This window comes from Oncorhynchus gorbuscha, linkage group LG08 (assembly GCF_021184085.1).
Source record: "Oncorhynchus gorbuscha isolate QuinsamMale2020 ecotype Even-year linkage group LG08, OgorEven_v1.0, whole genome shotgun sequence".
In the NCBI taxonomy this organism is placed as follows: Eukaryota; Metazoa; Chordata; class Actinopteri; order Salmoniformes; family Salmonidae; genus Oncorhynchus; species Oncorhynchus gorbuscha.
The window spans coordinates 19,071,741-19,099,304 of NC_060180.1; the positions used below are offsets into that span (position 1 = coordinate 19,071,741).

The 27,564-nt window shown below is 43.4% G+C and overlaps 1 protein-coding gene across 1 annotated transcript; it reads right to left on the reverse strand.

Moving 5' to 3' along the window:
• On the reverse strand, positions 1-26,773 carry LOC124041283 (neurotrypsin-like). Its single transcript, XM_046358691.1, has 14 exons — positions 26,350-26,773; positions 22,596-22,638; positions 16,177-16,419; positions 14,871-15,009; positions 14,571-14,749; positions 7,556-7,703; positions 6,372-6,550; positions 6,139-6,280; positions 5,810-6,024; positions 4,646-4,787; positions 4,197-4,475; positions 3,360-3,482; positions 2,713-2,993; positions 1-2,526 (listed from the first exon to the last, which is right to left on the reverse strand). Exons 1-14 carry the CDS (start codon positions 26,425-26,427, stop codon positions 2,207-2,209), a joined length of 2,511 nt encoding a protein of 836 aa, XP_046214647.1. The 5' UTR covers positions 26,428-26,773; the 3' UTR covers positions 1-2,206.
• Between the last annotated feature and the right edge of the window lie 791 nt (positions 26,774-27,564).

Consider the following 27,564-nt stretch of genomic DNA (forward strand, 5'->3'; position numbering starts at 1 on the left):
TGTGATGCAGATATTTAATGACACCTCTCAAAAGCACATTATACAGTACATACACGTTCACATTCAAGGTATTATATACAGAGTACTTGCAAGATATGAGTCTGAAGATTTACTGCTTTTACTTTGGCATACTGTCTAATATTTATTTTCAATGTTGGCACATTAGAAAAGGGAATTTTCCACTCCACTCACCAATAACTTTTCTAGCAGTCCATTTGAAATATTGCATATACACTGAATATACAAAACATTAACAACACGTTCTTTCCACGACATAGAATTACCAGGTGAATTCAGGTGAAAGCTGTGATCCCTTATTGAATTCACTTGTTAAATCCACTTCAATCAGTGTAGATGAAGGGGAGGAGACGGGTTAAAGAAGGATTTTTAAGTCTTGAAACAATTGAGACATGGATTGTGTATGTGTGCCATTCAAGGGTGAATGTGCGAGAGTGCCTTTGAACAGGGTATGGTAATAGGTGCCAGGAGCACCGGTTTGTGTCAAGAATGGCAACGCTGCCGGGTCTTTCACATTCAACAGTTTCCCGTGTGTATTAAGAATGGTCCACCACCCAAAGGACATCCAGCCAACTTGACTGTGGGAAGCATTGGGGGGGGGGGGGTGTTCCTAATGTTTAGTATACTCAGTGTATATTTCACCATTTGAAGCTTTTAAAATTGCACCACATCATGTTTGTGTAACTCATTTTCATCATGTACAGATTAGCATTTCAGAATTCTAAAGGAAGTATAGAAAGGAACTTTATTATGTGTCAAAATGCATGTGCAAAAGCAAATCACAGATGTCATATCACAAAATAATTAGTTGTGCTGTTCAGTGACAATCGAAAACATGCAGTCATGTGACTGAAAGCCCCATAAAACGAAATAACGTTTGGATGTTAAATTGTAAAAGAACATTCCATCAAGTGTACAGGTGGTATTAGGAAGTAGTTAGATCTATTTACTATCAGGATAGATTAGAGTACTAAACCAGAGGCTCTTCTAAACAGCCAGATAGTTTAGAAGTTTTTGCATTAGTAATTACCACATGAAGCTTAGGGGTATTGAGCATGTGTGGTTACATTTCTAGACATCTATTCAGTAGCAGAGTGGAATGTGACCAGGTAAAACATAGAACAAATGCAACGTCAGCACTGTGTAGGCTTTGTAAGTCTGTACGATGTGTTCATGTGTGTCAATAAATTATAAGAATGATGAGAAGATTGCATTGATCATTTGGCAATTGCACTGCAACTTGAGACAAAAACACAAAGATATGGTCTAAGGCCTGAATTGAGATGCTGTATGAACCATTAATTGACAGTGCACACACGCACGCAAACACACACATACACTCACACAGAAACGTTCTCTCTCTCACACACACACACACACAATGATTGTCTTACAGTACAAAGAGTGGATAAACAAAGATAGTGGATCTGTCCCAGGACTGGCTTCACATAACACTGATAATAGGGATGTGCAGCTTCTAAGAAAAAGTGGTAGACAGATAGATACTGTGGGTAGGCAGGCAAACAGGCAGGACCTCATTTAAGTCATTGTGAGTAGCCATGTCATCATTGCCACGTGTACAGAGCCTCGTAAAGGCCCTCTCATGCCTCTCCTATGGTCTAAACCAGAGATCTGTACACGGACTAATTTGACCAATTGTTTCAATCAAGAGTGAAGCACATTAGTGTAGGCTTAAGTTAAAATGCATGAACAACTGGAATGTTCATGAAACCATATTCATTTAAAAGCCACATGTCTGTTTGTACTTTACATATACAATCTTGTACCTTAAAGATATTCCACCTAATGCTCCTGACTAGACTTACTCCCAATGGCACCATTAATTGGCCATTCACAGGTGTTGCAGGGTGATAGTATGGCATGCATTATAGTGCAATGTCATTCACCTATGCAGTCTGGCTTTTTGGTGCATTAAATGCTCTCGTTAAAGTGGTAATTCCACATAATCAAGAATGCTCAATGCCATTTACAGGCTTCTCCAAGTGTAGGCAAAAAAGGGACTTAAAAGCACTCTGCTGGATGTGGGTGAGGCCAGGAGCAGATACCAGGGTGTGGTAACCCTCTCTAACCGGCCACTGCTCCTTTAATCTCCCCACCTCCACCTCAACCCAAAATTCATGTGATAACAATGGCTGTCCAATGGCTGTCCAATGGCACGGTGGCAGCATCAGATTTTCGGTGGGTTGTTGGTGACCTGGTCAATCCAGCGCAGGAACCTGCTGACCCGCGTGTACACCCCGGGGAAGGAGGGGTCACCACAGCCATGACCCCAGGAGATGATCCCCGTCAGCACCCAGCGCCCACCCTCCCCCTGACATACTAGGGGACCACCACTGTCACCCTGGCAACTGTCCACGCGCCGACTGTCCGAAAGGCTGCCCGCACACAGCATGCGGCTGGTGTAGCGCTCGCCGTATCGCTTTTTACACTTCCAGGTGGGCAGCAGGGGAACCCAGGCCTGCAGCAGAGTACGGGAGTACTCCGAGTCTGAGAAAGCGAGAGAGAATGAGAAAGTGAGTGATGAACAGAGAGATAAAGAGTGAGGCGGCCAAAATAAATTGAAATGTTGAAATGTTCTGTCATATAAATATTGAGCAAAGAACAGATCAAATGGCTGATTCCAATGTAAACACGCAGGGAACTCTCCGTAACAGAGAGGCTTATGGTCAGTACCTGTGATGCCCCACCCTGTGATGACACAGGCGGCAGGCCTCTTGCCCCACTTGTTGCCAGGCGCAGGGAGGCAGGCTGAGTTGGTATGAGGGTTGAAGGCCACACAGTTGCCCTCTGTGCCTTTCAGCCTGAGTAGGGCAATATCATACTCCGAGCCCTGGCTGTGGTACTTCCTGTGGATGACGATGAGCTCTGGGGACAGGCTGCGCTCAAAGTCATCCCTCTCCTCCGTGTGGTAGTCACCCAGTCGCAGCACGTAGCGAGATGGGTCCCTGCCAAACCTAGGAAAGAGGGAGAAAACAGAGAGAGGGAAAAAAGAAAAGGTAAGAGAGGGAATTAAGGTCTGAGGAGGTTAAGCCAAGCAGAAAAGAAGACTTGATTATCTCCTGCCAAGAAAAATACATTTGAATTTAAATGATCAAGGCAGTGACTCAAATAAGTATCACTTATAAGTATCACTTATAAGTGGCATGACATCAATCTCTTATTAATAATATTTGATCAAATGATTGACATAGATCAAGTATTTGATCAAATGTACATATGTTTATGCCACATTACTACATTACTGTATGCAACACTCGTCATTTTTTATAATGTGGTCACTGCAATTCCATCATTGGGCACTAGATGTCTTTGTGGCCCACCTCTTGAAGCAGTGTGCAGCAGTCAGGACCCAGCAGGAGTTGATGAGCGTGGCTCCACACAGTGGATGGTTCCCTTTGGACTGGGACTTGAGCCACAGAGACGCCTGCCAAGGCCAGTCCCCTCTACCACACCCAGGGGAGGAGAGAGGACATGAGCAGAAATAGATCATGGTTGATTTGATGTTATGATTTGACTTGTGTATGTGTTTGCATATATCTATGCAGTCATACGGTAATAGAACCGCTGAGAGTGTGTGTGTGTGTGTGTGTGTGTGTGTGTGTGTGTGTGTGTGTGTGTGTGTGTGTGTGTGTGTGTGTGTGTGTGTGTGTGTGTGTGTGTGTGTGTGTGTGTGTGTGTGTGTGTGTGTGTGTGTGTGTGTGTGTGTGTGTGTGTGTGTGTGTGTGTACTTTACTATTTATATTTTTGACTACTTCAACTTTTACTCCACTACATTCTAAAGAAAATAATGTACTTTTTACTTTTTACTTTCCCTGACACCCAAAAGTTCTCGTTACATTTTGAATGTTTAGCAGGATAGGAACATGGTCCAATTCACAGACTTATCAAGAGAACATCCCTGATCAACCCTACTGGCTCTGTGTGGCCCTGGCTATCCGTAAATGTAAAAAAAAACATGAAAATAGTGCAATAGTGCAACTTAAGTATATTTAAGCAATTACATGTACTTTTGATACTTAAGTATATTTAAAACCAAATAGTTTTTTTACTTGAACTCAAGTAGTATTTTACTGGGTGACTCACTTTTACTTGAGTTATTAAGGTATCTTTACTTTTACTCAAGTATGACCATTTGGGTACTTTTTCCACCAGCGTACCTGATTGACTTGTCCCCACCAATAATCCTCCTCCTGCGTCGCTGTGTGTTTGGCCTCATGCCACAGGTCTGCGTTATTATGGCGCCGTCCCCCACCGGTTCGGGGACGTAGTCACAGATGACCCCTGCATCCTCACTATGCCGGCAGTCATGGGCATCTTCTCCCTCGGCCGGACACTCCCCCAGGGACGTCTCAGCCCCTGTGCACCTAACATTGTCCAGGTGGATAAGGCCCTGGCCTTCTCCAAAATAGGCCATGGAGCGAGCCTTGGACACCCCACTGAAGAAGAGACACAGGGAAGGTGAAGCTCAATATTCCAAAGTGGCCCTGTCTCCTGAATGGCAGTTAAAGGAAACCACATACTTGGCAGTGAGATATGATGTATTCTGCAAATAAGGGAAAGGATATATGATACAATGGCAAACATGAGAGAGAGAATCCATATTTACATAAATCCCAGCTGCCTGCAGACCACTGCAGCATTGATGTCATTCCAGCCGTCATCGCACACGCTCCCCCATTGGCCATTCAGAAACACTTCAACACGCCCTTCCTTCCGGCTCTCTCCAGCAACCAGTCGCACCAGAGGGCCTGAGGCCAGAAAAGAGAAACACAATAAACCACAATATACAGTGGGGCAAAAAAAGTATTTAGTCAGCCACCAATTGTGCAAGTTCTCCCAATTAAAAAGAAGAGAGAGGCCTGTAATTTTCATCACAGGTACACTTCAACTATGACAGACAAAATGAGGGGAAAAAAATCCAGAAAATCACATTGTAGGATTTTTTATGAATTTATTTGTAAATTATGGTGGAAAATAAGTATAGTTTTTTTGCAAAGGGACCAGGACGACTGATCCGTGTAAAGGAAAGAATGAATGGGGCCATGTATCGTGAGATTTTGAGTGAAAACCTCCTTCCATCAGCAAGGGCATTGAAGATGAAACGTGGCTGGGTCTTTCAGCATGACAATGATCCCAAACACACCGCCCTGGGCAACGAAGAGTGGGTCTTTGAGGTAAGAAGCATTTCAAGGTCCTGGAGTGGCCAGCCAGTCTCCAGATCTCAACCCCATAGAAAATCTTTGGAGGGAGTTGAAAGTCCGTGTTGCCCAGCAACAGCCCCAAAACATCACTGCTCTAGAGGAGATCTGCATGGACGAATGGGCCAAAATACCAGCAAAAGTGTGTGAAATCCTTGTGAAGACTTACAGAAAACGTTTGACCTCTGTCATTGCCAACAAAGGGTATATAGCAAAGTATTTAGATAAACTATTGTTATTGACCAAATACTTATTTTCCACCATAATTTGCAAATAAATTCATAAAAAATCCTACAATGTGATTTTCTGGATTTTTTTCTGTCATCGTTGAAGTGTACCTATGGTGAAAATTACAGGCCTCTCTCATCTTTTTAAGTGGAAGAACTTGCACAATTGGTGGCTGACTAAATACTTTTTTTTGCCCCACAGTATTACCATAACAGGGCATAACAATATTGAATTGAACTTTTCTTTGCTAAATTCACCAGATAAGATAGACATGTAACTGAGATATGTTGATAGCAATTCTGATTTGAGGTCTTTGAGGGTACAGCGAGTACAGTGAGGCCTACCTGTGATCTGTGGCAGCCCTGGCACCTCGTTGGTTTCACCTCCCCTCTCACAGCGCACCCCTACGTCCTCGCTGTGGGAGCAGTCGTGGCGTCCCCACTCGGCGTGCCCGCAGGACAGCAGGGTGCCCTCTGAGCCCTTACACTGCACCTCATCCAGCAGGATTAGCCCTGTGCCCTCCCCATACAGCCCGTCTGACGCCACCTCTGCACGCCCTCTGCTGGACCAAACACTCCATTACTGCAGTATCACTACAATATTACTACAGTTAAACCTAATTTACTTTCCCAGTACATTGTATTTGAACATAAAAGGACCCCTGTAGACCGACCTGAAGCCCAGCTGTCTACAGACCACTTGTGCGTGGTGCTCAGTCCAGTTGTCGTCACACACCGTACCCCAGTCCCCAGAGTGGTACACCTCCAGACGACCTTCCCAGGGAGTGTCAGACCCCACCAGCCGCACCACACCATCTGCAACACGGTGTGTGCATGAGACAGTGTGTATGTGTTTTCCATACAAATATGTGTATGTTCACAAAATGTTCCTGTCCTGACTCCTGACCTGTATATGGGTTACAGGACACACCAGCATCCTCCATGTGGTCACAGTTGTGTTGTTGCCAGTTGTTGTGGGGACACTCCTCCAGGGAAAGCTCGTTGCCTGTACACTGCAACCTGTCAAGGAAGATGGGTCCAGAGCCCTGACCAAAGTGGGCCCATGTCCACGCTTTTGGTACCCCCCTGAGTGGGGACACACACACAGTCATACACAATGACCATATATGGACATGTAAACAATATATGGCAACCACTCAAGGGTCATCCTGATGTGCACATATAAAATGCATTCCCACCAAGTAAACAGGCCTTACACATACTGTACAGAGCACACACACATGCACTTACACAGCAGAGAAAGACATATACACGACACAAAAAACACTCACACACACCAAATATAGTTATGGAGAGATGTATGATTCATGATCTGAAATGAGTTCTGGGACAGATCCACTATCTTTGTTTATCCATCTATTTGTACTGTAAGACAATCATTGTGTGTGTGTGTGTGTGTGTGTGTGTGTGTGTGTGTGTGTGTGTGTGTGTGTGTGTGTGTGTGTGTGTGTGTGTGGTGTCACGTGTGTGCGTGTGTGCGTGTGTGCGTGTGTGTGTGTGTGCGTGTGTGTGTGTGTGTGTGTGTGTGTGTGTGCGCGTGTGCGCGTGTGCGTGTGTGCGTGTGTGCGTGCGTGCGTGTGTGTGTACATGTGTATACATGTGTGTCTGAGCAGAGAGAATTCCCCAGTGGCTTGCTTTGCAGGCCCTTATTCGTCAGAAGCCAGGTGACCTGCTAAGAGTGGCGATGACGTCTGAATAATGTGGATCAACTGGCTCCTCTCCTCTCTCCTCCAGCAGAGCAACAACCCTAAACACTGTAGGCCATCAAAAATGCATGCCTTCCGTTCATCTATATTGATATAGTTCACTCAGTGGGAATGTAGCAGTGTAAAAAGGCTATCCTAGCAGGAGTGCATCCATCTCTGTGGAGAGCAGAGAGCTTTGGTTGGTGGGTAACTTTAAGCCTGGGAACCATTGCTGTTTGCTACCACTGATAGGGTTTAACCTCTAGTTTTGCCTACATATGTACTAGATGACATTTAGTGGAGGGAATCACATTCAAAACCCATATGCTGCATGTCAAGCACCATCCTCCAAGCAACTAGCCATCGGTATGCCTGTGCTGCTCACCCAAGGCCCAACTGCCGACAGACAACTTCAGCATCGATGTCATCCCACTGGTCATCACAGATGGTGCCCCACCTCCCATCATGGTACACCTCCACACGACCCTCAAAGTCCTCCAGGCCACCTACCAACCTCAAGGGGGCGCCATTGCCTGAAAAATACAGCAGTAATCAAATAAAGTCCAGGTTTACTGGTCACATTACTCACGTTCACAGATTTGCAGGTGTTATAGCAGGTGAAGGTAAATTCTTGGGTTTCTAGCTCCAACAGTGCAGTAGAATGTCTTGTGTTACTGGCTCCAACAGCACAGTATAATGTATTGTGTTACTGGCTCCAACAGCACAGTAGAATGTATTGTGTTACTGGCTCCAACAGTGCAGTAGAATGTAGTGTGTTTCTGGCTCGAACAGTGCAGTAGAATGTCTTGTGTTACTGGCTCCAACAGTAACACAAGCTGTGAGGGGAACGGCACCTCAGTACCTCTAGGCTCTGATCAGGCCCTACACCCAAACAAGGGCACTGCGTTCATCCACCTCTGGCCTGCTCGCCTCCCTACCACTGAGGAAGTACAGTTCCCGCTCAGCCCAGTCAAAACTGTTCGCTGCTCTGGCCCCCCAATGGTGGAACAAACTCCCTCACGATGCCAGGACAGCGGAGTCAATCACCACCTTCCGGAGACACCTGAAACCCCACCTCTTTAAGGAATACCTAGGATAGGATAAGTAATCCTTCTCACCCCCCCCCTTAAAAGATTTAGATGCACTATTGTAAAGTGACTGTTCCACTGGATGTCATAAGGTGAATGCACCAACTTGTAAGTCGCTCTGGATAAGAGCGTCTGCTAAATGAATTAAATGTAAATGTAAAATGTAGTGTGTTACTGGCTCCAACAGTGCAGTATAATGTCTTGTGTTACTGGCTCTAACAGTGCAGTAGAATGTATTGTGTTACTGGCTCCAACAGTGCAGTATAATGTCTTGTGTTACTGGCTCTAACAGTGCAGTAGAATGTATTGTGTTACTGGCTCCAACAGTGCAGTAGAATGTCTTGTGTTACTGGCTCCAACAGTGCAGTAGAATGTCTTGTGTTACTGGCTCCAACAGTGCAGTAGAATGTATTGTGTTACTGGCTCCAACAGTGCAGTAGAATGTATTGTGTTACTGGCTCCAACAGTGCAGTAGAATGTCTTGTGTTACTGGCTCCAACAGTGCAGTAGAATGTATTGTGTTACTGGCTCCAACAGTGCAGTAGAATGTCTTGTGTTACTGGCTCCAACAGTGCAGTAGAATGTCTTGTGTTACTGGCTCCAACAGTGTAGTAGAATGTCTTGTGTTACTGGCTCCAACAGTGCAGTAGAATGTATTGTGTTACTGGCTCCAACAGTGCAGTAGAATGTCTTGTGTTACTGGCTCCAACAGTGCAGTAGAATGTCTTGTGTTACTGGCTCCAACAGTGCAGTAGAATGTATTGTGTTACTGGCTCCAACAGTGCAGTAGAATGTATTGTGTTACTGGCTCCAACAGTGCAGTAGAATGTCTTGTGTTACTGGCTCCAACAGTGCAGTAGAATGTATTGTGTTACTGGCTCCAACAGTGCAGTAGAATGTCTTGTGTTACTGGCTCCAACAGTGCAGTAGAATGTCTTGTGTTACTGGCTCCAACAGTGTAGTAGAATGTCTTGTGTTACTGGCTCCAACAGTGCAGTAGAATGTCTTGTGTTACTGGCTCCAACAGTACAGTAGAATGTCTTGTGTTACTGGCTCCAACAGTGCAGTAGAATGTCTTGTGTTACTGGCTCCAACAGTACAGTAGAATGTCTTGTGTTACTGGCTCCAACAGTGCAGTAGAATGTCTTGTGTTACTGGCTCCAACAGTACAGTAGAATGTCTTGTGTTACTGGCTCTAACAGTACAGTAGAATGTCTTGTGTTACTGGCTCCAACAGTACAGTAGAATGTCTTGTGTTACTGGCTCCAACAGTGCAGTAGAATGTCTTGTGTTACTGGCTCCAACAGTGCAGTAAAATATCTTGCAAATAGAATACATATACACAAATAATCAAAACATCTAAACAATAAATCAAGAAGTGACAGAACAAGTCCAATTATCAATCCAGAGTAGATATATTAGAGTGAGCATGGGACAGAATCCAGAAGATGAATACGCGGTGTGTATAGACATGATATCATTTGGAAAGAAATGGTATGTACAGTAGTAGGTATATTAGGATGAGCTATGTCAATAACACAGTATATACATGCACAGTTAGTAGACAACATTATATAAACAGAATATGAGGTGACTAGCGTTAAATAACACAATATACATGGGGAAATAGTCTCAAGGTGCAGGGCAGAGTACCGGGCAGGTAACTGGCTAACTGGCTAACAGTCTGATGGCCTGGAGATAGAAGCTGTTTTTCAGTGTCTTTGTCCCGCTTTTGATGCACCTGTACCGTCACTACAATCGATGATGGCAGAGTGAACAGACCTTAGCTCAGCTGGCTGAGGTCCTTGATGATCATCTTCGCCTTCCTTTTACTCTGCTGTAATGCCCTGAAGGGCAGGCAGCTTGCCCCTGGTGTTGTGTTGGGCTGACCGCACCACCCTCTGGCAAGCCATGTGGTTAGGGCGACGCAGTTGCCGTGATGCAGCCCGACAGAATGCTCTCAATGGTGCTGTAAAAGTTTCTGAGGGTCTTAGGGACCATGCTGAAATTCTTTAACCGCCTTAGGTTGTAGGGGGGCTGTTTCGCCTTCTTAACCACGGTGTCGGTGTGCTGGGACCGTTTCAGGTCCTCAGTGAAGTGCACGCCTAGGAACTTGAAGCTTTAAACATTCTCCACTAAGGCCCTGTCGATGTGGATGGGGGTGTTTTCCCTCTTCTGTCTCCTGTAGTCCTCGATCAGCTCCATTGTTCTTCTTTTTCAGGTGGGATAGGGCGGTTTGCAGTGCAACAGCGATTGTGTCGGCCGTGGATCTTTTGGGGCGGTATATGCAAATTGGAGTGGGTCTAGCGTGTCAGGAAAGGTGGAGGTGATATGGTCCTTGACAAGCCTCTCAATGTACATAATGATAACAGAGGTGAGTGCTACGGAGCGATAGTCATTTAGTTCAGTGACCTTAGCTTGCTTGGGTACATGAACAATGGTGGACATCTTGAAGCAATGGCGTTTCTGTGTTGTGTTCCTCAAAGCAGGCAAAGAATGTGTTAAGTTTGTCTGGGAGTGAGGTGTCGGTGTCACTGACTTGGCTGGTTTTCTCTTTATAATCAGTGATCATCTGAAGTCCCTGCCATATGCGTCTCGCATCTGAGCCATTTAATTACGACTCCACTTTTTGCCTCTTTGATTGACTTTACAGTGCATTTGGAAAGTATTCACACCCTTCAACTTTTTCCACATTTTGTTGTGTTACAAGGTGGAATTCAAATGGATTTCATTGTCATTTTTTTGTCAATGAGCTACATAAAATACTCTGTAATATCAAAGTGGAGTCGAAATTCGAACATTTTCACACAAAAAAATAATAATAATATGAAAAATAAAAACATTTATATATATACATTGATTTATCTTGATTACATATATCTTGATTACAAGTATTAAACCCCCTGAGTCAATACATGTTAGAATCACCTTTGGCACCGATTACAGCTGTGAGTCTTTCTGGTTAATTCTCTAAGAGCTTTGCACACCTGAATTGTACAATATTTGCACATTATTCTTTTAAAAAGTCTTCAAGCTCTGTCAAGTTAGTTGTTGATCCTTGCTACAGCCATTTTCACGTAATGGCATAGATTTTCAAGACAATTTAAGTCAAAACTGTACCTAGGCCACTTATCAACATTCAATTTCTACTTGGTATGCAACTCCAGTGTTTGGCCTTGTGTTTAAGGTTATTGTCCTGCTGAAAGGTGAATTTGTCTCTCAGTGTCTGTTGGAAAGCAAACTGAGCCAGGTTTTCCTCTAGGATTTTGCCTGTGCTTACCTCTGTTCCATTATTATGATTTTAGATTTTGGGGATTGTTGTTGTAATTGTTTTCCCGTTTCTTCCCAAATTCGTGATTATGATCTCGTCTCATCGTTGCATCTCCCCAATGGGATCGGGAGAGGCGAAGATCAAGTCATGCGTCTTCCGAAACATGACCCGCCAAGCTGCGCTTCTTAACACAACTCAGAAACCAGCTGCACCAATGTGTCGTGGGGAACACTGTTCAACTGACGGCCAAAGTCAGCCTGCAGTCACTAGAGCACGATAAACCAAGTAAAGCCCCTCGACCAAACCCTCCCCTAACCCGGGCGATGCTGTGCCAATTGTGCGCCACCCTATGGGACTCACGGTCATGAGTGGGATCAAATCACAGGCTGTAGTGACCCCGAACACTGCGAAGCAGTGCCTTAGACCACTGTACTGCTCGGGAGGCCTATTCCATTCATTTATATCCTAAAAAGAAATCCCTTGCCGATGACAAGCATACCCATAACATGATGCAGCCACCACCATGCTTGAAAATATGTAGTGGTACTCGGTGATGTGTTGTGTTAGATTTGCCCCAAACATAACGCTTTGAATTCAGGACATAAAGTACATTTATGAACCACATTTTTTGCAGTTTTACTTTAGAGCCTAAATGCAAACGGGATCGATGTTTTCAAATATTTTATTCTGTACAACTTCCTTCTTTTCACTCTGTCATTTAGGCTAGTATTGTGGAGTAACTACAATATTGTTGATCCATCCTCAGTTTTCTCCTATCACAGCCATTAAGCTCTGTAACTGTTTTAAAGTCACCATTGGCCTCATGGTGAGATCCCTGAGCGGTTTCCTTCCTCTCTGGCAACTAGGTTAGGAAGGACACCTGTATCTTTGTAGTGACTGTGTGTATTGATACACCATCCAAAGTGTAATTAATAACTTCACCATTTTCAAAGGGATATTCAATGTCTGCTTTTTTATTTTACCCATCTACCAATAGGTGCCCTTCTTTGAGAGGCATTTCAAAACCTTCCTGGTGTTTGTGGTTGAATCTGTGTTTGACATTCACTGCTCGACTGAGGGACCTTGGGATAATTGTATGTGTGGGGTACAGAGATGAGGTAGTCATTAAAAAATCATGTTAACACTATTATTGCACACAGTGAGTCCATGCAACTTATTATGTGACTTGTTAAGCACGTTTTTACTCCTGAACGTATTTAGGCTTGCCATAACAAAGGACTTGAATACTTATTGACTCAAGTCATTTCAGCTTTTCATTTTTTATTAATTTGTAAACATTTCTAAAAACATATTCCCACTTTGATATTATGGGGTATTGTATGCAGGCCAGTGACACAAAATATCAATGTAATCCATTTTAAATTCAGGCTGTAACACAACAAAATGTGGAAAAAGTCAAGGGGTGTGAATGCTTTCTGAAAGCACTGTATGGAGGTCATAGCTGGTCTGTTAGTACTCGTCCATGTTCCCAGTCACCTTACCGTAGTTAAATGCGGTGGCTCATGTTGGCATCATGTTACAATAGAAACAACTGTTCTTCTCAGTTATCGACTTATGGATCTCTTGGTCTCCTTGATGAATGCAAATGTAAATAACTTCTTGCCCAGTGCCATGATAAATAAAGCAATCCAAACCACAGAACTGTTGGAGTGCAATGACCCCTGACCCTAGAGTTTGGTTCAAAGCTCCGGCAAGTCATTAGAAACTACAGCAAGTACAAGTATGTGAGGGATGCAGGGAGAAGGAAAGAGGGGTAGATGAGTTATGCAATCTGAATATGTGAGCTGCCCTGGCAGAGAAGTTAAGGAGGTGGGGGTTGTTTGGGGTAGGGGGGTCAGAAGAGGGGTGCATGTGTGGCCTGTGGGACCCCTCCCACATCCCTGGCAGGGCCTCAGGACTCTCAGATAACTTTCTCCTCCTAAAGTTTCAGACTGAATAATTCCCTGCACCGCACTAAATATACTGAGTGTACAAAACATGCTCTTTCCATGACCAACTGACCAGGTGAATCCAGGTGAAAGCTGTCACTTGTTAAATCCACTTCAATCAGTGTAGATGAAGGGGAGGAGACAAGTTAAAGAAGGCTTTTTAAGCCTTGAGACAATTGAGACATGGATTGTGTATGTGTACTATTCAGAGGGTAAATGGACAAGACAAAATATTTAAGTGCCTTTGAATGGGGTACGGTAGTAGGTACCAGGCGCACCGGTTTGTGTCATGAAGTGCTGGGTTTTCCACGCTCAACAGTTTCCTGTGTGTATCAAGAATGGTCCACCACCCGAAGGACATCCAGCCAACTTGACACAACTGTGGGAAGCACTGGAGTCAACATGGGCCAGCATCCATGTGGAACACTTTCGACACCTTGTAGAGTCCTGACGAATTGAGGATGTTCTGAATTGAGGCTGTTCTGAATTGAGGCTGTTCTAAGGGCAAAAAGGGGTGCAACTTAATATTAGGAAGGTGTTCTTAATGTTTTGTACACTCAATGTATATACCCTCTACTCCTCTGGGCACTCCCTTCTATACCCTCATTCTAACACACCACTGTTGTTGTTCCCTCTGCCCCTTTGGGACTCTCTGACACAAGTGCTGCATAAGCCGCGAGAGCGTACTGGCAGGCTCAGAGAGCTCTAAAAGCTATGTGAATGACTAGGCAGGCAACATCAGCTCCCTCTTGGCTGTGCTGCTCAGAATAAACTGCTCTTGTTCTAGCTTTGCAGTGTTTGTGTTTTGGAGATGAGTATTGGGCCGGAGAATCTTAGCCATGAATCTCACCCTCTGGCCCACGCAGCTCTGACTGAGGTGGGAGAAGAACACTGGAGCTCTAAGAAAGAGGGAACAGTCTCTCTCTGTCCCTGTCGAACTCAACTAAAGGGGAAGTGGCTCTGCTGCTTTAGTACCTCTACATGTGTAATATGCCTAGCAATACAGTATGTACTATATTTATATGTGTAGCACTTGTGATAAATCTGCACTATTTATACCCAAGGATGTTTTGAAATCTCCAACACCCTCACCTTCAGGTGCAGCACACACCACCCCCGCTTCGTTGCCATGGTTACAGTCGCTAGTGACAAACTTCCGACTCCTGCAGTCCAGCAGAGAGTTTTCGTTGCCACGGCAGCCAAGGCGTTCATAGTGGAAGAGTCCAGAGCCGGGCCCGAAATAGGAGTGCTGGAGGGCTGTGCCGATCTCACTGCAGACAGAAAGACAGGATGGACGGAGAGAGAAAGGTAGATGGACAGTCAGGAGTGGAGAGGATGATTTGACATACACACCCACACACACAGCTAAAAAAGTATCTCAGTAGCTCTCACCCCAGTCCAAGCTGTTTGCAGATCACACTGGCATCGCGGTCGGTCCAGTGTGTATCACATACAGCCCCCCACTGGCCATTTAGGTATACCTCCAGACGCCCGCTCTGAGGGGAGGACCCACCTACCAACCTGACAGCTCCTGGAGAGGAGGGAGAGGGGAGAGGAGAGAGAAGAGATGGCATTAAGGTATGGTACAGCATCAGAGATTATGAAATCATTTGAAATGACAGGTGGAACATCTCTCTCTCGCACCCATCAGAAACAGACAGACAGACAGACAGACAGACAGACAGACAGACAGACAGACAGACAGACAGACAGACAGACAGACAGACAGACAGACAGACAGACAGACAGACAGACAGACAGACAGACAGACAGACAGACAGACAGACAGACAGACAGACAGACAGACAGACAGACAGACAGACAGACAGACAGACAGACAGACAGACAGACAGACAGACAGACAGACAGACAGACAGACTGCTACCTCGTTAATCATAAATCCAACAGGTGTGATTATCTCAGGATAATTGCATAGAACACTTACATATTTCAACCTGGCAGGCACACACCCGAAAAACAAACATGGGCACACACGCGTTCACACACATACACGTTAACTGATAAAGGTTAACTGTTTGGGAGAGAAAGCTTGGGAGAGCTAGACAGAGACAGACTGATAATGACAGTAAATACAGATGTAGCTAAACAGATTTCAAAACGGGGGTATTGCCTCTGGCACTACATACAAGCATGGTTCTGACAGGCCAGTAAAAACAGTTGTCTAATGGACAGGCAGGGACACACTCCCATTGGGGGGGGGGCGGGAGTCACAGAGGGAACAATATCAGCTGCCTGATGGAGAGGTGGAAAACACAGTGGGAGGAGCTTACTGATAGACTGGAAGACAGACAGGATATATTGGGACGTAGACAGATTGAGAAACAAAAACCATACAGGCAAGAAACACAGATAGACATAGACAGACATAGACAGACAGGCACATAGGTTGCTAAGACAGATAGAGACATAGATCTCCTGCCAGAGCAATATGATCACCCAAAAAACACTGCGAAAATACAAAGATACCTAGCGATTACTTTTTGGTCACTTTGGAATTCATACACCACTATAAATCATCTGGTTCCAGGTAGTTACCCATACGTAGAATGTATGCACACATGACTGTAAGTCGCTTTGGATAAAAGCGTCTGCTAAATGGCATATTTTTTTTTTTTTTTTTTTAGTTACCCAGCAGTATTGATTCTCTTGAAGTAAGTATTAGTCGGTAAATCCTCACCTTGGTGGCAGTCGCAGTAGGCCCAGCCGATGGCTCCAGAGCTCTGGCGGAAGAAGCACCAGGGGTTGGATTCACGGTCTGGGTTGCGGCAGTAGCTGTGGTCGCCCAGCCCCCGGCTCGGGTACTGCAGGATGTAGTCTGGGAACTCTGTCCACTTTAAGCAGGGCGAACCAGAGTCAGTCTGAGACACGGAGCCATTGTAGTAACCCAGCTCAGTGAAGCCCTCTGAACAGGACAGAGGAGCTAGGGAGACAGAGTCACATTCAGATACAATACTCTGGGTTTATCAATGGATGAGCTTCTTAGTTAACACAGTATAGCAATAATTATTTTTGTGAGACGAAGTGGGGGGGTAAAGCTGAGTTTTAAAATTAAGTCATAAGCAAAGGTTTAAAAAGATGTCCTCTCCTTTGTCTCTCTCTTTTGTTTCCGATTCTCAGAAGTATAGAAGTGAGTCACCTGACTGGTCAGACTGACAGCCCGGTGCTGCAGTGCAGGGGCCAGAGTATTTGTGTAGGTCTGCTTTGCTGAGTCACAGAGTGTGGCGGGCTACCTTCAGACAACCTGAAAACCTGAGCCCTTACTACAACCCATCTGTGTCTGCGTATGCTTGTGTGTCTGTATCGCTTAGGAATTGTCCTTGAAATGCACCCTAGGCATACATGTCTTAAAATTATATTAAACATTAAAATCCTTCATGATTATTTTCTCAGTGCTGTTGAAAGGATAGTTTGATCAGAGCATAGACACTGTATACCACTTTGGAGTGGATGACAATTCCTCAAGAGGGGTGGATGCTTGTCTTGAGAATCCAGTGCACTAGCCATGAGTTCCTGCAGAGCTTACTGGGAAACTGAAACTCACTGCAATGCAATCCTCTGAATATTCAGGCCTTTTTAATTCCAGAATCATTCGACTGGGTCTACAAGTGCTGCAGCTCTATCCTTCAATTGCCTTTGTGATGGGAAACCTGAGCTCAGGGGCTCAGTTTTACAAACTAATCTATACAGGTTAAAGATCCTCTGGGACCACCTATAAAGCTGACCCATCACATTAAATAGGGGTGGGACATTAAACACAAGCATATATTCATCTGGTCCACAGATTGAGTTTTAAAGAGGGGAGGGTCTGTTGCTTAATGACAACCAGAGCCAGGGTGAACCCTGGACCTGGTCCATAAACCCATGTATTTCCAATGGAGCAACATCTGGTAATACATCATGCAAAAAATGGAGACAATTTATTGAATAAATCAGTTAAAGCAAATCCAGAAAAAAATCTATCTCTAATTTAATTTTGAGTTCCTTTCCACGGCTCTGAGCACGGCGTGTTTAATCCCAGTGCTAGGAACTCGTTTTGTCATTTTAGTTTTCTGTTTGAACCCCATCCTTAACCCTGAATTGAACCACTCAGAATGAATGCCTAAACATAAGTAATAATCTATAGATGGCACCACACTCCATAATAAAAAGGGAAACACACTCCATAATAAAAAGGGAAACACACTATAATAAAAAGGGAAACACACTCCATAATAAAAAGGGAAACACACTCCATAATAAAAAGGGAAACACACTCCATAATAAAAAGGGAAACACACTCCATAATAAAAAGGGAAACACACTCCATAATAAAAAGGGAAACACACTCCATAATAAAAAGGGAAACACACTCCATAATAAAAAGGGAAACACACTCCATAATAAAAAGGGAAACACACTCCATAATCTCTGTTGCCTGCATTTATGGCAAATGTCTCCATTTGCCTTGGTTGTTACGTTGACTAATTATCAGTCCCATTTCAAGTGGCTATGTATGGGCGGAACTGCCTAATAATCCATCTTTAGTAGCAGCTAATATTCACCTTTAGGTCCATGCTTCCTGTGATATGTAACTGATATGGCAGTACCTCAGGCCATGGTGTGTGCGTACTGTAAATGATATGAAGGAGAGTCGCGCTAACATCCCTCTGGAGCCAGGTGTTAAACCCTGAGGAGAGTGGAGGGAAGTGGATATGGGCAATGGGGTCCAGCCAGGGAAGGAAGACACCCTCATCACGTAACTAAACTCCTCCTCTTGAACTCTCTAAACCAGTGGATTAGGGGCCGCAAGTACTTTCAGTTGTCGTTGGGTAAACATTCACACCTGTGAGCGATCCCTCGCAAATCTACATCCACCCAGCGTGTGGTCTAACCCCTGTCTGTGTTTGTTTGAGTGACTGCCGGTTTGCGTTCGCACAGGCTTAGTGACTTAGTTAAGTCCAACCAACTCCCGCTGCTGTGTAGTGAAAGCTACAATCGAAAGCCAGCAGAATATGCTGGTTTTGGTGTTAGCAGTTCGTACTACAATGCAAGACCTAGTTAAACTGCAGCTGGCCAGGAACAGAGCGGCATGTCTTGCTCTTCATTGTAATCAGAGGGCTCATATAAATACTATGCATGCCAGTCTCTCTTGGCTAAGAGTTGATGAGAGACTGACTGCATCACTTCTTATTTTTATTAGAAACATTCATGTGTTGAAAATCTCAAATTGTTTGCATAGTCAATTTACACACAGCTCTGACACACACACTTACCCCACCAGCCATGCCATTAGGGGTCTTTTCACAGTCCCCAAATCCAGAACAAATTCAAGAAAGCGCACAATATTATATTGAGCCATTATTGCCCGGAACTCCGTTCCATCTCATATTGCTCAAATTAACAGCAAATCTGGTTTCAAAAAACAAGACAAAGCAACACCTCACGGCACAAAGCCTCTCCTCTATTTGACCTAGATAGTTTGTGTGTATGTATTGATATGTAGACTACATGTGCCTTTTTAAATTGATGTAGTTCTGTCCTTGAGATGTTCTTGTCTATTAATGTCCTGTATTATGCCATGTTTTGTGTGGACCCCAGGAAGAGTAGCTGCTGCTTTCGCAAAAGCTAATGGGGATCCTAATAAAATACCAAACACCAAATACCAGCAGTGAGAGACAAGACTGGAGAGGGTATCCACAGATTGATGCCTGAGAGAGAAGACATCTTGAAAGAGGAATAATGTGCTCAATTCCAGATTGACCTCTTGCCCCAAATCCTGGTCACTTTATGTAGATCTGAAAGGATCGGCTAGGTACAGATGTAGGATCTTAATTTTATAACCATGTCGCAGAAGAACATTCCTGCATGCAGGAAACAGAACATTTCAAACGTGTACTGTATTCGAGGTTTAAAAAGTCTTCTGAAGTTTGTAATTTCAGACTTGATTTTCCCTTACGAAAAATGTATTAACCCCTATAAAAAATATCCATCAATTATAATCCACAATTCCTGTTGCTGCAGGATGATTTTCCTGCTGTAGAAAACTGGCTCAAATTAAGATCCGACATATGTATGAGAAATACGGTAATAATAACTTTGCTCTTTGATAGACTAGATAGAGAAACCAGATAGAATAGTTTTGAATGTGCATTTTTCTTACACCTATCCTTTCAGATGTCAGCAGTGCCGAAGGGTTGGAGTTTGTCTTTGTCAAGATGGATCACAGAGGTCGAATGAGAGATTTGTGGGGGTCAATGAGTGCACATGCACAAGTACAGTGAAAATGTACTAACCCCAACAATGCAGTAACTAATAACAAAGTAATACAAAAAATAACAAGGTTGAACAAAAACACACAATATATTTAAAAAATGACAACTAATAAGAACACAATAACACACAGTAAGCATAATATATACAGGGTCAGTTCAGGTACCATACCTACAATGTGCAAAGACACTGGATCGATAGAGGTAGATATGTACAGTACAGGGGTTAAGGTGACTAGGCATCAATATATAAGATAAACAGAGTGGCAGCAACATATATGATAGTATGTGAGTGGGTGTTGTGTAGAGCCTTCCTCTTACACAGCCTAATATAGAGGTCCTAGATGGCAGGGAGCTTGACCCCAGTGATGTAGTGAGCTGTAGTGGGCTGTACTGGGCTGTACTGGGCTGTCCACGCCTGTCTCAGGCACAGTTTGTCTTTTTTAAATGTTTAATTGTACCCCTTTTTCTCCCCAATTTCGTGGTATCCAATTGTTTTAGTAGCTACTATCTTGTCTCATCGCTACAACTCCCGTACGGGCTCAGGAGAGACGAAGGCTTGAAAGTCATATGCGTCCTCCGATACACAACCCAACCAAGCCGCACTGCTTCTTAACACAGCGCACATCCAACCCGGAAGCCAGCCGCACAATGTGTCGGAGGAAACACTGTGCACCTGGCAACCTTAGTTAGCGCGCACTCCGCCCGGCCCGCCACAGGAGTCGCTGGTGCGCAATGAGACAAGGACATCCCTACCGGCCAAGCCCTTCCTAACCCGGACGACGCTAGGCCAATTGTGCGCCTCCCGGTCGCTTACGACAGAGCCTGGGCGCGAACCCAGAGTCTCTGATGGCACAGCTGGCGCTGCAGTACAGTGCCCTTAACCACTGCACCACCCGGGAGACAGTTTGTCTTCTAAGCCCTGCTATGCTGTCAACATCATGGCAAGTACCATTGAATAATACCAAGTGTGATTGACAGTTATTTGTCCCAACTCCCAGTCTAAATGACTCCCCAGAAAGCAAAGCCAAAACATCTTATCCTCTCAGAGGGTGTGCTTTTCTTTCCTCTTCAACTAAACTGTGTTCTCATTTTTCAATTTGTATCTGCCATTCCCTAAGGCATTGAATATTTTAGAAAGTAAATATGGTTTTGAGACACTGAGATGTGTGAGATGTTTTTATGTACTAAGCTGATCCTAAATCCTTCTGAGTCACCACTATCTGTGATGGTGTTTCTTCTCAATCTCACAATGATTCCACCTCATCCAGCTTCCCTGCCTGGCATATTGAGAGGAGATACATATTTGATAGAGTTCACACAGTGAGAGGGTGCCAGACACAGAAAGGTTATTAGGAAAGGTTACCGGAACACACTGATCCTTAAACACACACACACGCGCGCACCACACAAACAGACACACGCTCACACACAGATTCAAACACACACATGGACAAGCTTGCGCTGCAGACACAAACACAAACACACAAAACCCCAAAGACAAATGAAAAGATCACCAGCACGTGAAAGCAGACGTGCTGTATCGAATGTGTATGTGTACGGATAACCTCAGTTCCCATGCAGAGGAGGAACTGAGTGAGTATATGAATGCATGCATTGAGAGCAAGAAACTGAGTATGCATGTGGGTGTCATAAAAATGTTCCACTGTCCATCCTAGATTTAATAAGCTCTAAAGTCTCTTAGCATAGCTCACATTCTATCCCTGATGGGTGTCTATAGTTGAGCCACAAATGGAGACAACCATCTATAAGACCCAGACTGGAACTCCCGTTGAGACCCCATAACATAACAGTAACTTCAGCGAAGACAAGAACCAGACATACAGTGTCTGGTTGATGGAAAGTGGGAGTCTTTATCAGAGATGATGTCAGGGCTCTAAAAGCAGGGCCTTGTTTAAATCAGGGCCACTCGCATTTCCATAAGTGAAAGCCTGAACATGAGGCAATCTGGTAGGAATCTCATTCTGTCTGAGCATGAACTAGGAGTCTAAGGCATGAGATGGGTAAAGGGGGGGTTGGTAGTGTTGGATATGATATTAGCATCGCGCCCGAGGGTTCCAAAGGACTGGACCTGCCTGGGCATGGAGGGTGTGGTGATGGTTCAAAGACTAATTGGTATATGAGATGAAATGTTGTATCTATCATCCCAACTATTTCATCTAATAACCATCCATTTCCATGTACATGCTAATATTCATATCACATTACAAGCTGAACGAGAGATCAAGTGTTCCCTTCATCTACTCAGCAATACTGAGCACTGTGTGATTTTGCCTATTTCTTAGCTGCAGGGATCCAGCTTGGATGAATCCCTAACCATCAAAAAGGAGAACTCTTTTTTTATTCTAGGAAAAAGCAGCTTGCATTTTCAAAGCTTTTCAAAGCTGTTTGGTGCTAATACCAAAGTTGGTTATGTGTCTTTTGATTGTGGATTTTTGAAATGAGGTTAAAGAGAGCGAGAGCAAGAGATGTTGAACGTTGCCTAACTATCGTCCCATCCTTCAGGGGCCCAATCAGAATCACCATCTGATTATGAGCAGTGACAAAGGACTCGCTAATAACGGCTTTAGCAGAGTAAGGGGGCATTTTTGATAGAGGGCTTTTTCAAACTTTTAATCTGAATTCGTGACATTTTGCTGAAACAACACACCGCCATCTCACATCCACACCCCACATCATCCCACTAAGTATTGTACATTTAAGCGATTCATTTAATGCTGCTTAGTCATTTGTCCATGTCGGTAGATGATTTGCAAGAATCACAATGATGGATGGGATGAAATCAAGACCTATTAGAAATAAGAGGAACAGGAAAAGCGGTGTCTACCTGCACTCTGCAGAGTATTTAGGTAGGTGTCTTGAGAGATGACCTGCAAAAAACAAGACAACAGAAAATGAAGCTTCAGGCCTATGCCACTTAGAGCAAGTTTCCCACATTAGGTTATGGATGCTTGATCATAAGTAGCCCCTTATGTCCTGTAAGTAGTATTGTTTGTAGCTTTCATACCCAACAACTTATTATCTCTCTCTCACTGTTGTATTATATTGTATTGTAGCCTACTTGTAGCCATATGGTGTTACTCTATCATGCTATTTTGTGGATCAGTGAAAATCATTTTAATATTGTGTTAACCATGTTTATCTCTCTTCTCTTCTGCTATATTTTCAACGACTTCGTCACCACTGAGGCTGGGAACAGGAGACATAGTTTAGAATGTCTATGCAGAACGCAATAAAATGATTGCGGGGTTAAGTTAAGGGGTGCTACTTTAAGGCACCATTATCACAACCGAGGCCACTGAAATCAATACTGTCACGCATGGGAAACAGCACGCGGTGACGCAATGTCTGGGACTAGGTCTACTTTCGGTATAGCATAGTCTGCACATTAGTCAGTTGAACTCTAATAATTGCATCTGTCAATCTAATGGAGACGGGGGCAGCTGGGGTAATGCCTGAAGCAAAACGTGCCTCTTGCAGACATCTAAAGCACAAATTTATAATGAGACACAGCTCACCAGAAAAAAAAGAGCTTTGAGAAATATTATTTGGGGAAAGGGACAAGGGGCTGTATGTAGTTCCCTAGCCTATTGGGTAACACTTAATAATAATATTAATAAGAATTTTTTTATTTTTTAATTTTTTATTTGACCTTTATTTAACCAGGCAAGTCAGTTAAGAACAAATTCTTATTTTCAATGACGGCCTAGGAACAGTGGGTTAACTGCCTGTTCAGGGGCAGAACGACAGATTTGTACCTTGTCAGCTCGGGGGTTTGAACTTGCAACCTTCCGGTTACTTGTCCAATGCTCTAACCACTAGGCTATTTAGAAATAGCAGCCTATACACATTATACATATATATCTATTTCATTATTTCTAAACATCTATAAACATGCATACAGTTCATAAGCATTTATAAACTATAATCATTTGTAAAGCATTTATAGTATGTAATATTCATGAGGCTTATTCATTTAAGACTTATCCATAAGACTTATCCATAAGGAGCAAGCAATTACTAGTCTACAATTGTCGTATTTTACTCCATTGTTTGTGCTTTTGTTATCACTTGATATATAGCTTGTAACCATACCTTACAAACATGTAACGTTGTTCTCAAGGAATGTCATTGGCTACGTACATCAATTGCTATTTGCAAGTGAGTATGAAGATATCATTGGATGCATTTGCTCCATTGTTTAAACTTTTATTGGTGGCTCACTCTTGCACACCTCAGACTTTAAAACGCACGAGATAACTCACCAGTGTGTTGTGAGCATTATAGCGTGAGCATCAGTGGTGGATTCGGTGGGTTCGGCTTCAAATTAAAGTCACCCATTGAAACTGATGCAAACTGATACAAATAGCGTAATCATGCAACAATTGGACAAGATAATGCTAAACAAGGTAGGAATGTTTAAAAAAGATATATGTTGTAATCGCACTGTGGATGTATTGGAATTCAGCATTGCATTGGAGGCATACCTACAATGCATTGGGAAAATATTCAGACCCCTTTACTTTTTCCACATTTGTTACATTACAGCCTTATTCTTAAATGGATGAAATAAAAAATGTTCCTCATCAATCTACACACAATACCCCAGAATGGCTTTGGTCAGGGAGGTGACCAAAAACCCAATGGTCACTGACAGAGCTCCAGAGTTCCTCTGTGGAGATGGGAGAACTTTCCTGAAGGACAACCATCCCTGCAGCACTGGATCAATCAGGCCTTTATGGTAGAGTGGCCAGACGGAAGCCACTCCTCAGTAAAAAGGCACATGACAGCCCGCTTGGAGTTTGCCAAAAGGCACCTACAAGACTCAGACCATGAGAAACAAGATTCTCTAGTCTAATGAAAACAAGAATGAACTCTTTGGCATGAATGCCAAGCGTCACGTCTGGAGGAAACCTGGGAGCATCACTACGGTGAAGCATGGTGGCTGAAAAAAAAAAATTAATGAATTTTAGAATAAGGATGGAATGTAACAAAATTTGGAAAAAGTCAAGTGGTCTGAATAAATTCTGAATGCACTGCTATATGCACTGTACAGCCTAACCTATGGATTGTGCACCCATGAAATGGGGTATCAGCCAACTCAGTGTTGATCACGCGAATGTAGATCACTCCCTACTGACGTATGACTTGTGCAAGGGATGGTGCGGTTTGACAAAAAGATCTCTCACTATCAAATCTAATCGCCTGCAGATGATTAAAAAAATGGGGTCCTATTCAACTAAATGTACAGGCTATTGTTTTCTTTATGAATTGATAGGCGCGATAACTTTGAGCATATAGGACACACAGTCAGCCTTCATAAATAGACTGAATGTTAATCATTTATTTATATATACAGTACCAGTCAAAATTTTGGACACACCGACACATTCAAGGGGTTTCCTTTATTTGTACTATTTTCTACATTGTATAATAATAGTGAAGACATCAAAACTATTAAATAACACATATGGAATCATGTAGTAACCAAAACACTGTTAAACAAATTAGAATACTCTTCCGTTCAAAGGTTTGGTCACTTTGAAATGTCCTTGTTTTTTTACATCAAATTGGTCAGAATTATAGTGTAGACTGAGCAAGAGGACAAGTACATTAGAGTGTCTAGTTTGAGAAACAGATGCGTCACATGTCCTCAACTGGCAGCTTCATTCAATAGTACCCGCAAAACACCAGTCTCAACGTCAAGGAGAGTGATGGTGCTGCATCAGATGACTTGGCCTCCACAATCACCCGACCTCAAGCCAATTGAGATGGTTGCAATGAGTTGGATGGCAGAGTGAAGGAAAAAAAGGGAAAAAAGTGCTCAGTATATGTTCAAGACTATTGGAAAAGCATTCCTCATGAAGCTGTCATCAAAGCAAAGGGTGCCTACTTTGTTTAACACTTTTTTGGTTACTACATGATTCCATATGTGTTATTTCATAGGTTTGATGTCTTCACTATTATTCTACACTGTAGAAAATAGTAAAATAATAAAGAAAACCCCTTAAATTAGTAGGTGTGTCCAAACTTTTGACGATTACTGGCCTATACAGCCTTATGTTAAAAACAAGCCAAGTTCAATTGCTGAGAATAATGGTCTGTCCAAAGTAGTTCCTTCAACGGGCAATGAAACAAACGGATAAGGGTAGGTAGACTATTGCTGGCGCTCAAGTTTTCTTGGGATCTAATACCTTAGTGCAAATCAAATGTAGCCTACAGGGCACGATACAATCGTTGGAATGAAAATAAAGGCTTAATAATGATGCATTGCAGCAGTAGGTCTAATAGGATAATCAGGTGAAAATTCAGGTGAATATGTTTAACCTCGGAATTCGGGTTTACTGGCACACAGGAAATTGCCACGCACAGCATCGATATTGCCATTTGCGTAGTGTAAATTGGCCACGCATAACCAATAAACTACGCGAAGTCTATTGCCTACACATTTTAATGACTGTAAATCGTAAGGAATTTGGTTAGGTTATCTATGGGTCACCTGTGTTTACCTTTCTGTTGTAAATGAATAGCCGTTCGCAAACAGAAACGCAGTGATAATGAAAGAAAAAGCAGGCACATACCTCTCCAGAAACTGAGATCAGACAACACCATGCAATTGACAGAGAGAAGAGTCCCTTTAAAGCTTCCTTGTCCGTCATCCTTTTATATGTGTCATTACCCGCGCCTTGAGCAGATTTCACCCATATCCAACCCAAAAAGTCAGCCTCCAAGTGCAAGCGACAATGACCAGGATAAAGAGAGCCCGATACGGACCGTCCAAAGTTAGGCGAGGCACAGGACAATGAGCCGATGGGGTTGTTTTTTCTGTGTCTGGAAAAAGATACAAAAATAATCGAAACTCCTATGTGACATTACACACCCTGTGGTACCAGCTGTGCTTCAAGCATAGACTATAGCTTAAACGACGATCCCCTTCGTGAGGAAGTGTCACTGAAAGCAGACACCAGTGAGAGAAACACACTCTCTCGCCTTCAGTGCGATGCACATATGCCAAGTCGAGAATAAACACACACAGCAAGCTCAACACTGTCTAGTCTAGTTGCATTTGACTGGCGTAATGGGGCGCCGCTGTGCGCAGAGGTAAGTTAGTGAAGGGTTTTAGGTTTTATAAAGGAATATGCGATTGAGCCAAAATATGCCGGAATTTAATGACAAATGTTCCACCTGGATTCGATGTGCACGGTGAATTCAACCCACATCACCAAAACCCCAAAACATTAAATTAGCCCTACGCATCTCCAGAACATGCTTTCAAGGCATGGGCAGTTAAAACAACTAATTTATCAATTAAATGCATATTGCCTTCCAGTAATGAGACCTAAACATATTCTCTAACATAAACCACTGTTGCATCCTCATTTAGGCAAGGTTTTGGTAGGTTAGTGCAATCCGGGTTTCTTGGGAAGCGCATACCTTAACCTCTAAACCTGTAGCACCATTTTTAAAGGCCAGAAACGCATATAATAGTAATTTAGAGCACCCCAAGAAAACATTCCAAATGACAAACTCATAAATCAATTGTCATAATATTGTAATGTTGTTCAAAAATGTGTTTGAGGTTTTCTCCAAATCAGCTCTAACTTCAGAAACAATCCAATTTCCGGACTGCCCTGCAGTCAGTGTAACACTGTGAATGAAAAACGTAAAAAGTGGGATACATTTGTGAGGTGGGCGAATTGGGATTTACTATTTCTATTTTTGACAACTTTTACTTCACTACATCTCTAAAGAAAATGATGTACTTTTTACTCCATACATTTTCCCTGACACCCAAA